The 13,299-nt window shown below is 42.1% G+C and overlaps 1 protein-coding gene across 1 annotated transcript in view; it reads right to left on the minus strand.

The window, feature by feature from the left end:
* SrpRalpha (signal recognition particle receptor alpha) overlaps positions 1-13,081 on the minus strand; it is a 52,308-nt gene extending 39,227 nt beyond the window's left edge. The window contains exons 1-5 of the mRNA XM_065443703.1: positions 12,825-13,081; positions 12,488-12,571; positions 10,404-10,547; positions 8,475-8,649; positions 2,688-2,823 (exon numbers count right to left, since the gene is read on the minus strand). Of these exons, the coding sequence (XP_065299775.1) occupies positions 2,688-2,823; positions 8,475-8,649; positions 10,404-10,547; positions 12,488-12,571; positions 12,825-12,941 (656 nt within the window). The 5' untranslated portion in view covers positions 12,942-13,081. The remainder of the gene's footprint in view (positions 1-2,687; positions 2,824-8,474; positions 8,650-10,403; positions 10,548-12,487; positions 12,572-12,824) is intronic.
* Between the last annotated feature and the right edge of the window lie 218 nt (positions 13,082-13,299).

Genomic DNA, 13,299 nt, shown 5'->3' on the forward strand with positions numbered 1-13,299 from the left:
ACTCAAGGGACTCCATTCTGCAGTGGTTACATTTGCTGAATAAATATAATGTTTTCTTTTGTTAACACATGAGACGCTATTGAGCAGCTTTCATTGCAAAAACTGTACTGCACTTAATAGGCTGTTTTAGCAGAGCGTTTTTGACGGTCCGCTCCGCGGGCTAGCGGAAGCGCAAGTGCGCATGCGCGACCAGTTCAGCAGTGAGCGGGCAAGCGGACGGGGGCCCCCTCTCCGCTAGAAAGCTTTCTCAGCGGAGCGCAGCGAGCGCGTCAAGCGGGTTTAGCGAAGCAAAATGGCTGCCCCCAGTGCTGATGGCCCGTCCACGAGGTCGTTTGAATCGGGATTTGTAAAGCGCAAACCTAGAGTACACTTTAGGAGACACGAAGATCTTCTTCTATTCGGGAGGTTGTGGCCATGAACCCGTTTCAGAACCATGCCATGTGTGCACGTTTGTTTATGCGAACCACGTTTTAGGTGTACTGAAAGAGCAAAAAACCTTGTCTTGGCTACAACACAGCGTAACGGCTTTGTTAATGTAAGGATTATATATATTTATAAGAAATGAAAATGCAATGTATTGCGTGAAATGCCTTCAGACTTTTGAGTAATTCCAAACATATTTTATTGCGGCAATTCTTACAACTTGAATATTATGTTCATAGCGGTTTTACCTGCTGCGGCAAGGTGGCGCGTCAGGCAAGCACATGCCTTTCGGACGCAGCCGGGCGCTCCGCTAAAACTGATTCTTTGTCCGCCTCTCCGCTAACTGTGAGCGGGTACGCGAGAGCGGAGCGGACCGTCAAAAACGTTCTGCTAAAACACTCTATTGTTCGTGCTGAGAAGAAAGCAGAAGTGTCCTCCCACCTTTCTTCTCTACGTAAACAGCAGTCTTTTGAGAAAGTACACAAATTTATGCTCTCAAAGCAATCCCCTAAGTGCAAAAAATAATCTTTACAATGCAGTTTTTAAAGAAGTATTGACATTTCTCAGCACTGAGGTACAAACAGATGCTTCTCAATGAAAATATTTTTTTTAAAAAAGGCGGGAGCTGCTGACAAGAAAAGATTACCACTAATGCACACAACCTTCTACACACCTGATCATGCGTGCACAGTTTGCTGTTATAAATCTAGGCAATAAATACAGTCACAATGCAGAGGCTACATGCTTGAGAACTGTTATTGACAGACAATGGACATTCATTCCAGACAGACAATGACAGACAGACAATGGACAGCAAGCTGCCTACCAAAAATGGTTACAAATTCCTATTCTACTCATCAGCATCATATCATAACTGCCAATGTTACCACAAACGACATATGAACAACTTTACAAACTAGCTTCTCTGTGAAGTTCATTATTACATATTAAAGGGCCCTCGAACAGTTTTCAAACCACCATCCTTCTGTTGCAGGTCGCCTAGACTGACAGTTGGAGATGCTTCTAGTGTAGGTAAAAACAGTGACATGGAAATATTTAGTATTTGAATCCCGCAAACAAATCGCTGCATTGCTGCTGACTGCATCACAGCCCAGTGGTGCTCGCCAGAACCATTGTCGACGTCACAACTCGCTGTTCCAACCAGCGCATTGCAGCAAAAACATAATAAATGAATTTATTTTATTTTTGTTTGCTGTAGTCTTTATACTCATGCAAACAGATACAGCAGTAAGAAAAAAAAGAATACTGCAACCACAAAGCTAGGTAGGTGTGCCGGCTGTTCTTTCGCCTCTGGTATGGTGGCATACCTCTGGCCTCCAAGCACAAAAGCCTCTCTTCTCACTTTTGTATGCTCGTGAGCAGCCTTATCGCCGCAATGCGTCGTTTTGGATGTTGTTCTCATGGTGCAGGTTTCTCACCTCGATTCATTATTGTTGTCGCATCCTTTTTGTTGGTCATGGTTCTGCATTTACCTAAAGCTGAACTGAAGAAAAGAGATTTTGCGCAGTCCCAGGTTGCTCAACCAGTGTCATCAGCACACCGGAGTACCAGGACTCCGTTAACATAGAACGTGTAGGCAACCATGGAGTGAGCTTCAGCTGTGCAGGGGATTCGGGCTCTTACCATTGGCATCGAGGGGTCATGTCAGTGGGCGAGAGAAATGGGGAAAGAAGACTGCGCAAAATTTTGAGTTGAGGGCATGCATTTTTTTCCCGTATTTCAAAATTATTAGCTGAATAACTCAGACTGTGTAACCCCATCACTGCCATTCTTGTTGCATTTATCTCTCCAACCGTCAATCTAAACAACCCACGGAACAAAAAACAGTGCCTTGAAAAGCGTTCGAGGGCCCCTATAAATCTACAGGTGCTGTCGCTATGCACAGTTTGAGAACTGTTATTAAAAGAGAGATGACACAGAAGGTGAATATTTTGACCAAAAACAGAATTTTACTAACACCAGCAGGTGGCTTTTGATACCTGCAAATGATTTTAACTATTAACTTTACCACATTAACATTACCAGAGCACTGTAAGCATGTGCCATTATTGCTCGAGCTGGCTCAAAAACAATGCTGGATCTTTTCGGGGGTTCAAGAAACTAAACGTGACAGCTGTGCAATTACTAGGTTAGTGGCCGGCACCGCACAAAAGCATTGGCAACCCAAGACATACAAAATCAAGCGACTGCGGCAGTAAGAAACCAAACACAACCACCAGAAACAGACGAGCCTCAATCATTACCCTTTGTCGGGCTTTTTCTTTCCCTGCAGTTTCTCGAACAGCTTCTGCCTGTTCTTCACGATGTCATCATCGTTGGGGTCTCCTCCAGCATCGCCATTCATGGTGACTTCCTTTACAGCAGCTTCTTTCTTGGGTGCTGTGACAAAACGAGCATAAAAAAAAAGGGTGTAACTAACGGCCCTTTACATGTTCCATATTTTGGGCAGGCAGAAAATTTCACAAACCACTATTTTTTATTTTAATGTGGATTATCTTCTTTCAACACTACCATTGTTTAGCTAGAAATCTTTCAACACGCACTGCATTGCTTCATGTACGCAAATAACTGAGCATTGAAAGTTCCCTGCACCACTGTCGCCTCTTCCATGACAAGTTGCCAGCACCAAGAGTTACCTATGTGAACTTTGATGCAATATAAGTACAGAATGGATGTTGAGTATGTCATCTAGACACATGATGGCAGTACGGTGGCATCTCAATAAACGGAAATCGCTTAAACGGAACCACCTCTTAAACGGAACGCCATCCTTATGGTTGGTTGGTTTCGTATTCAGGCAAGTTTACTCAGTTTTGTCTCACAGTAAATAGAACTCCTGATAAATGGAACCAATTTCCCTGGTTCCTTGAGGTTATGTTCAAAGAGAGGCCACTGTACTTCGTATCGAGAGTATTAACAGCACATTTCACTTTCAGGCATAAACAGAGGCCCAAACTCTGAAACACTGCATTTTTCACCACTCTGATGGACTGCCACTTTCTCAAACAGAGACCCAATTTAGAAAATGGTACCATCACATAAATTGTACTGAGGATCACACCCACCAAAACTTAATATGGTTAACTTGGTTAACCATATTAAGTTCTATTATTCTTGGTTAACTACCACCGACAAAGAATTGTTTCAGGAAAATTATGTATCAAGCAAAAAGCAAATGTAACAAAGAACTCTTACAGTTCTATAAAATACAGTTTGCCACTAACCCCTTCAGACACTATGTGCACAATTATACACATAAAGAGAGTGCATCAAAATCAAAAGCACTGATTAAAATTATAATACTTAAAATATACCACAAGCACCTTGAAGAACTTCTTATTGGACCTGTTGCTGCAAATTTGAATGATAAGAGTAAAGTGTTTTAATAAAGTAAGTCAGAAGGTAGATGGCTAGATGTTTGTCCTGACAGGTGCAGTTTGTCTTCATGTAACTTGTTCCCTTCTTTCATCTTCTTTAACAATATTTTACATCATGTATATATTTCAAGTGTCTGGAGAGGTGCTTTCAAAGTTTCTAGCCATGAACTAGTTGAGATTCCCATATCCGACGTTCCTAAAAGGAGTTCTCGCATGGAGTTCCATATTCTATAATCTTAGGAAAACTCATTGAAGAATTGAAAATTCTTTGATTTGTTGTGCAGCTCTATGGTTTCCATGATTATAAAGGTGTAAGAAATGTAAGAAAATTTAATATCAACAGTATAGTTGGCACCTGAAAAGGTAAAAAAAACTTCACCTTAAACTTTCCTCATTCTATGTTCCCTTTGAATTCACATCATGCACTGTGCCTTAAATTCCTGTATAAACAAATATCAAACAGAATAGCCAAATGGTGCCCAAACAAAACCTATTTGAATAAATAGAACAGTCCTATGCATTCATTGGCTTGCCAGCAATAAGTACACAATGGATTTTTTGTGATAACTACACCACGTTCAGTTAAGTTCAGCTTTTATTGCCTCCTTATTCAAAACTGGAAAAACTGTTTATAGTCCTAAAGCATGCTTTGTAATTTGTGATGTTAAATGAAAAAGCACACTGTTAGAATTTTCTACACAGCAGGATGAAATATGCTGTTTCATTCAACCCCGTGCCAGTCTTTAGCACACAGAATTCTGTTACCCTTTTGCACAAACACAACCCTTGCTACTTTCGAGAAGCAAGCCCATCTGTGCCAAGAATGTATTTTCACGTGCTCAATGATTCACGGGTCCAAGGAAATGTTCCTATATGTTTTTAATTGCCAACATGAACCAGTTTCTAAAACTAATCCCAGCAGGTAATTTTGTTTATGTTAAATGAACAAACCAAACATTACACTAACTCACTTTCAGACAAAGCACCATGACACCCAATACAGATGACTTCCATTAACTCAACCCTGACGTGACCGACGAAACTCATTAAATTATCTGGCAGGTCGAATTAAACAAGATGCAGAATCATCACCAAAAACACCACTGATTCAATTGGCAGTATTTGTCAAACGTTAACATGCCTTCAAATCAAATGCACACCCGCTTCCTATGTGTTTAAAGTAGAAAACTAACAGAAATTAAATCAAAGCCTCTAACGGAAGCAGGAATCTAACGCATATCTGACTTGGCAAACTAGATCACACGAATCTCAAGCACTGCTGGAATCGATGTAAGCAAAGCTTGCTGTGCTGTTTGCTTTGAATGACAATAATTAGCACTGAAGTTGACGGCGAATGTTTGAGTCAGCTTTTAGTGCAATATGAGAGCAGTGAGTTGATGTGAAATGTTACCTCATGTGCACCACTGCTGTTTGTCTAGATCTAGTTTGTCTAGTACACAGTACAGTACAGTCTAGTGCACATCTAGTTTGTCTAGTACACAGAACCCACAGCGAGACACATTTCGTTGCAGTATGATTGTGTGCCATTGTTCATATCGTTCGAGAAGGTTCGCATTGTCATTGCCTCACATGGCATATCGCATCGCGGCAGAAATGTTCAACTTTAACTGAATTATGGAGCTGTACATGCCAAAACCACAATCAGATTATGAGGCTCGCTACAGTGGCAGAGTCCAGATAAATTACGACTCCGTAGGGTTAGCTAATGTGCACTTACGTATCAGTACACGAGTGTTTTTGTATTTTGCTAGTGCAGAAATGCAGCTGCTGCAGTCAGGATCAAACTCGTAATGTCGAGCAACACCATAGTCGCAAAGCTACTGCAGTGGGCTCAGAAGTGTTGATTTGATGTGTGGCCACTTCTGTAGTGCTGCCTAGATGCTATGGTGCTTTAATGCGGCTTTGCGTCTGCATACACTGCGTCCATTGTCCTCTTGTCAAATTTGCACAGTATTTATATGCAGAAACACCAGAAACAAACCGTGCCATATCTTGAACATAAATTTATCCACTCTGTCCACAACTGCTGTCGTGTCTAGTACTAGTAGCACTTCCTTGCTTTAAGTTGCCTTTTTTCCCTACCCTGCCCTCCCCCCATATGGGCTGCGAGCAAATAGTGGCAAGCCTTGTTTCGTGACAGTGTCAGTTCTACCCTATTCTTTGCCTCCTCTCTGCCATTCCACCTACTTTCCCATTGAACTGTTGCAAGTTAGTACAAAGGTAAGCAATGCAATTTCAGCGATGCTCTTGTGGGTGGTCACTGATAATTACAGCTGTCAAGAGGGTGCTATGGCAACACCAAGGGAGCGGCAAAGGGCATTTTGGGGGCCTGATGGAAAGGTCCAAAAGAGTTTCTCATGTCGCCTTTCCTCTCTGCCCTGCTCCTGCCATCTACATGCACGCTCTGAACCTCATCCAGACGAAGCGTGCAAGACGGTAACAGCAGCTGCAGTTGAAAAGTTGAAGTAATAGGCAAAGAAAGGTTCGCTTTAATATAGACAAGGGTCTAATATGCTTTGCTCAATGGCAGCCAGTTTCCTAAAGTCAGCTCTGCCACATCACAGAAGTGTTATGCTGTAAAGCTTATGGCTGCCACAAACACTGTTGTGGTTTCGCATCTGGTTCCACCCCGCAGGCAAGTTTCAGCCCAATTTTCTTTAAAGAGAAAAGAAATGTCTGCACTAGAAACATTTAAATACCATAATAAGACATTATTAGCTACTGTTATTGCTGAAAAAATCTTTTTAGGCCAGGCATAAAATGGGTACTTTTCATGGGTCATGACGCGTTCAATGCATTTGCTGTCCCCTAAGCTCCTCCGACACATGCTACCACTAAAGGGGTCAGGCACGTAGATGCGGGCTCGTCACATTCAAATTATTTGGTGAAGGTCAATTTTAGGACTGAAATAACGAAAATTTGGGTCCATAGAAATGTATGAGTGCTGGCCGTGACCTTTGGGCTGAATCGAATTGACCGGAGTTAAACAAACCGAAATCTACTGCACACAGGTACGGTAGGACGAGTGTCTACAGTAAACCGACACTGGAATTCAAACTTCTACAATACACAAATATCTACAATACAAGAATATGTAGCAGAGCAATAGTTTGTGTGTGGTTTCCACAAAACAACACTATGTTGCCAGCCGAATGCTTCAAACTACCAAGGCAGCATTGGTCAGAACGCAGTTTCTCCATCAACCTCTTACACAGCCATGCAGCAGGCACGAGCCATGGGTTACACCGCAAGCAGCAGAGACCCCGTTTATGACCTCGAGTCCCGAGAATGCACACTGCAGACTGCGGCTCCACCAAGCTGAGCGGCCTGGCGACTCTAGTGGTTGCTACGTCATGACGAGTGGAGATGTGCCTGTGTGGTGACTCAATCATGGGAACACATTTTTGTGTGCGCCAGTTGTGTACAAATTATGAGAGAGAGAGACTGTGTAAGCAGGGTTTTCAAGCATACTATGTGGAAGGCCTAAAGGGAGAGTGAAAGCAGGAAGCGTGGAGCGTGAATTTTGCAATGAGCCAGCTGCACTTATTCCGAGTCTAAACCCTGTAGTCAGAAACGCACCTTAACTTGAAGTTAATGCTTTACTTGAAATAGATTATGTTTGACATGAACACGCTGAAGGAAACACAATGACAATCTCTGGTACGTTCACACCAGCCATCATATTCAGGGTGTTCCGCGTAATTTGTGCCAAAATTTACAAATTTTGCATGCGAGTACCACATAGCTGGAAAAGAATCAAGGTAACGTTGTTTGCCATCGCTTGGAGCAAGTCAGACTATCTTTTGCATTTCACCTAACTACATAATTAGTCATTACGTTCTCAAATGAGCCAGCTGCGTTTATCCTGAGTCTAAGCACCATAGTCAGAAATGCAGCTTAAGTTGAAGTTCATGCATGTTCAACTTGAGTTCATGCTAATCAGAGCGACATTGTCAATCAGAAAACTGTAGGCCATTATGAGAACGTCCCAATACATCATTCTGTTGTTCTGTATGTGGTACATAAAGCTTTTCAAGCCTCAAAGAAGCATGCGAATGGCTGCAAGAAGTGTCATGCAACTAGTTGCATGTTTTGTGTTTTACGTGCTTTCTTTCCGGCTAGAAAAACACTTTTCTGTAGCACGCACAAAGCAACAGAAAGCTGGATCGGGTATTTTTTTAGGATTGTCAGCAATTTTTTCAATGAGACTTCAGCTCTAAATATATTATTTAATGAAGTTGATTAATTAGAAACTAATTATATAATTAGACAAGATACAAGAAATAGTCTGACTTGCTGCAAGTGGCGGTGAAAAATATTACCTTGGTTTCGTCCAGCTGTGTGGCACTCTCATATTTTTTTTTTTTTTCATTTTTGCACAAGTTACGTGGGATACCCTGCAGATCAAGTTAAGCTTGAGCTTACAACTGGGCGCATTCTTTAATATGGGGGGTTAGTCTCCTCTCCTTAGCAGTCTACCAGAGCCAGCTTTCTAAGTAGCAGCCAGCAATGAAGAAAGAGGCACCAAACTTCACTCTAATGGGTCGGTAAATCTGGCCTAAGCATCATCATTTTGCATTTTGCATCATTTTGCACCATCATGCACTCAGCGATTAAGGCAGATAACATTACCTTCGGGTTTTTTCTTCGCAGCTTCCTTGCCCTTTGCAGCCGCAGTCTTAGTATCCTTCTTGTTCTCTATCATAGATGCCACAGTCTTCTTTGACTTGAGGGATTCTTCAAACGTACGCATTTTCTTCTGCTGAGTAGCCACCATTCTTCCATACTCCTCAGCACTGCGCAGCACCTACAAATTGAACAGTTCCTACGTCAGCACAACAGTTTTACAGGCAGGAGTCAGTACATGGCTATTTCTGGTGAGCGTTCCAGTGCCATCATTGCACTCATGGCTGAACTTTGCCACAAAATCTAATATGCTGTTGCAACAAAAGATTGTTATATGGCTTGTGTACAACCTTCTACCTTAAATGCAAGACTGTGATCCGTTGGTAATCATTGTTGAAAGCTAGCACGCTAAATATAATATGCCAGCAGCGAGAACCCCGGCCATTTAAGTAGCAATATTCATATGCACAACACTTCGTTGCCTGTGCCTACATGTCCATGCAGTCGTCCATAGCTGCATGTTGCCACGATAACTTTGCTCTTTTGCAGGCTGGCCTAGCCAACAAATATGGTGCTTTGGCTACAGAGGCGCTCAGGGAGAGCATGCCCTCGACACATATGGGACAGCCTGCCGCTGGATAGTAAATAACTGTGCTGACAACTGCAGCTCAAGATACACAGCGCATCACAATTTTACCGACGTTACCAAAAATATGCCCTCTGGCTGTATCATAGATGGATCCCGTGATGCAGCCAGAACCCTGTGCTGGATTTGCTGCATGAGCATGTTAGTCACTGCATGGCCTCACCTACCACATACTCAACATTTACAGCAGCAACAAGCTTGCGCAACCAGTGCTGTGTAAACATTCAACTGCGCAGTAAAAATTTAACCCCTGGTAACCATGGTGAAGTGGCTGCAGTTAAAATTTTGTGCAGTACTGGCTGCTTCTGGTATGAGCCACACGCATGCAGTCAGCGTATGCATGCTAACTTGTTCACAACTGTCATCAATTTCCAGTGCCTCGGCTTCCCTGCAACACCGCTTCTTCAAAACTGAGAGAGTGCGATGTATTTTGATTAATACATTTTCATAGAAATTTTTGAATACCTAATAACAATGGAGATATAAACACAATGTTTACTGTCTCCATTCCTCCTCCACCTGTTATCTCTCTGCCGGGGCAACATCAATAACCTATGCCATGTCCTACTGTTCCTTGCTTACTTTTACAGCGAGAGCTGTTATGGGCTCAGTCACCTAATCGTTTTGGTGTCTGTTGCTGGCATTTGGACCCCAAAATCTTTTGCAAGAGATTTACGAATAAAGAAGAGAAAAAAATCCCTTGTTCCACGAGAATTTGAACTGTGGACCAGCAGATTGCCAATCAAAGATTCTACCTTTGAGCCACTCCACCAACGCTACAGCAGCGCAGAATACTGTACCTGGAGAACACGACCCCGCAGTGGCTATAATTATTTGACACCCGCTCGACTTCTACATCTGAGTACTGGATATAGCCGATATCAGCGCCTCCGCGTTCCAATGCCTTAGCTTCCCAGTTGCGAAGACCATCCTGAATTAGGCTTTTCTCTACATAAAATGACAACTATTGCATACCTCTGTGGCATTTTCATTAATCCTCTAGCGATTGGGAGGATAAATAGAGAAAGAAAAGCTGTGTCTATTCACTTCCCTACAGGGAGTGCAGCTTCCACAAATGAATATGACTCTCGCTTCTTACATTCTCAAAGGTAGATCGCTCATGTGAATTAGTGAATGCTTACACGAGCCACGAGCCACTAGAAACACGAGCCACTAGAAACATTACATGACTCCAGCCTGCTAACACTACAAATAATGGGAAGATAACAGTAATTTACGTTACCAGGCACATTCTTTCCCCAGAAGAGGTGACAACACTGCTTACTCACCTCCTCAAACTCTGAGCTGAAGTTGAAGTTGCTAAAGAAATTGCCGGATTCCAGGCATGCCTTGTACTTGTCTCTGAATTCCAGGTGGACATCATCAAGGAACTTGTCAACGTATGACAGTTGGAGCACCTTTTGATAGGCAACCTGAGTAAAAGAAAACCACAATAAATATTAAGACAGCAATCAGCCTTGGAGAATGACTGATCTTTTTAAAATCTGAAGGCAAGGAAGTTTTGCGGTTGCATATTTAATCATACAAGTATTTCACAACTACCCACAGGCTGTTATAGTCTTCGAAACAAATGTAAAAAGCGAGTTTTTTAATGATATTTTTGTGGCACCATTTTGCACTGCACTGATGCTAGTTACATGTTTCAAATTGTTAAAACTACCTGTGGCAGATACACATCATCAGAATTTTTTTTCCTAACACTAGACCCCAATGGGCTTACATTAAGCAGCCATTTTACACTCAAACAGACATCTGCACTTTATCACATTGCCTTTTACTTGGATGGACTGCTTGATAATATTGCCAAGTTTATTATGCGTACTGGTTAAATTGCAGATGTGCATGTACACTAAGCAAGCATTTTCATACACCAACAGCTGATTTGTATTTAGGTGACAATTCTTCTTTTGCTTTTTAAAGTGCTGAATGTGAAGTTTCAGAAGATTTATTATTAAATCTAGCTTACAGAATTTCATATCTAGCCATACTTGTAACTTAATGATGAGTATGTGAGCATTCTTTTGAACCTCTGCATGCTAACAGTACACGCCTGCTCTTCTTAACTTGCATGTTCGCATAAATACAAGGTAATCACAGCATCAGTCATGGACAGTAAAAATCAAAGCAGTGATAGTTGCTGACATCAGAGAGCACTGATCATATTTTGTCTGAAAGGCATGCATGTCACAGGCTGGCTGGCAGCATCTCTGTTATACTGAATTAAAAGACAGTGAGATACGGGAAAAAAAGTTGTGGAAATCTGCAAGGTAGAGGAAGCTACATGAAAGGGAAAATTTCACATTCACCATACCATAGCATGATGCTACAAAGGATATCCACACAGGTTTCTCAGAAACTTTACTTTGCAGTTGAAAAATTTATCCTGGTCTGAACAAACTCCGACTATCTGGTCAGAGTTCGTGAGCCTTGGCAAGTTAATCTGACCTTTCTCTAAAATGTGATAGTATCATGGTTAACTCAGATGGTAAAGTGACCATCCCAGAAAGGCATTGGTGTCAGGTTCTATTCCCCCCAGAGTAGCAGGAATTTTTCTCCAACAGCAAGTCTACTTTACAAAAAACCCATGTAGGTTTTGTTGGTAGCTACCTTGGGTGGATGACAAATTTTCTCTTTCAAAGTGATACACCAACAGAGAATGTGTGCATTCATTTTTTTGCCACAGCACATTACATGCTTCCTCTACTTTTTATTGTTTATATGCTGCTTGCCTCCCCCCCCCCCCTAACAATGTTGCAGACACACTATCCATTCTTCCTGGTGCCATAACTGGTAGCAGCTACCACTGGTGACAGTTGGCTTGTTAACCACACCTGATCATCCTGCAGCTCTGTGCTTGAAAAGGCAGGGCAATGCAAGTAGAATAAAATTTTGGTGGAGTTTTTTTTTTTTCCCCCTTCTCTTCTTTCTCCCTGAAGAGCCAGTTTGCTTGACTACGATGTAAGGTGAACAGAGAATGCAAGGGCGCACGGTGCTGTGCAATTTAATACAGTTCAATATCAGCTTAAACGCAAGGGTATTGACTGAGCGTGTTTGCAAACATATGTGACCGCATCACGTTTTCTCTACTATGCTTATAGCAGCATACATCCACTTCATATAGACGTACTGCAGTACATCAGTCAGCATGAGAAACAACATGGGATGTTTACACTGCATTCACGGGTGACCTTTTTTTTTTTCTGTCTTCACTACACACGATTGGAGAGTCATCAAACGTGCTGCTCTCGAGTTCGTACTTTAGATCCAAGCAGCCAAGAGCAGGCAATGCGATTTAGAGAGATCTGGTGCACAAAACCACGATTATACATAGTTTGGCGACGTCGATACTCACCACGAAGACAAGTTCAAATTCGTTGTCCAATTTGTACTTGAGAACAAGATTCTCGTGGGTGAAGGAGTTGTCGCCACCTCTTTCCTGCAGTGAAGTTATCTCATGTGAGAAGAACGCTTAGAAGCTAGAGAGAACTCTTGGTATGCAAATTAGCAACCTAGGCGGAAAGAGCACGCATTACGCAGTAACGTGCTTTCTGCTAGTATTGAACACTCATAAATAAGTCGCATATTCTGCCACATACACGACGCTAGGGGACTTATCATTCCTGGAACAGTGAACTACAATTCAACGGTACATTATTTAAGATAATTCTTGCACGACATATGGAACTTACCTGTAATATAACGGTGCGTATCAAGGCATTAACCGACGGAGTGAAGAACTGCGTCGTGCCTTGGAAACACCACAACACAATCCCACTTTTGCTGAATATCGTAAAAAGGTCGAGCATTTTCACAGCACCAAAATATCGGCGACTAAAGAAGTATGCGATCTAGGTAATTACTCCAAGCTCGGCGAATGAACCAAACGCAGTCGGCACGGTCGGCAGCAGTCGCCTCGGCTGGTAACGTGTTTGTAGGAAGTGACGTTTAGCTCAAATAATCTAGCCAACTTCCGGTCTGGTGTCATTGGTTGTAGAGAAAAATAAGAGAAATGTTTTGACCTCAAAAGTCAAGGTCGCAAACGCTAATTTGATCAAATTTTTAAGCGTAAGTAACTGCTCAAAAGGCAGCGTACAATATTTTTCAGCTTATTCCAATTCTGTCTAACCAATAAATGCGAAAGTTACGAAAGAGCAATTTTACTAT

Source organism: Dermacentor albipictus, chromosome 4 (genome assembly GCF_038994185.2).
Source record: "Dermacentor albipictus isolate Rhodes 1998 colony chromosome 4, USDA_Dalb.pri_finalv2, whole genome shotgun sequence".
In the NCBI taxonomy this organism is placed as follows: domain Eukaryota; kingdom Metazoa; phylum Arthropoda; class Arachnida; order Ixodida; family Ixodidae; genus Dermacentor; species Dermacentor albipictus.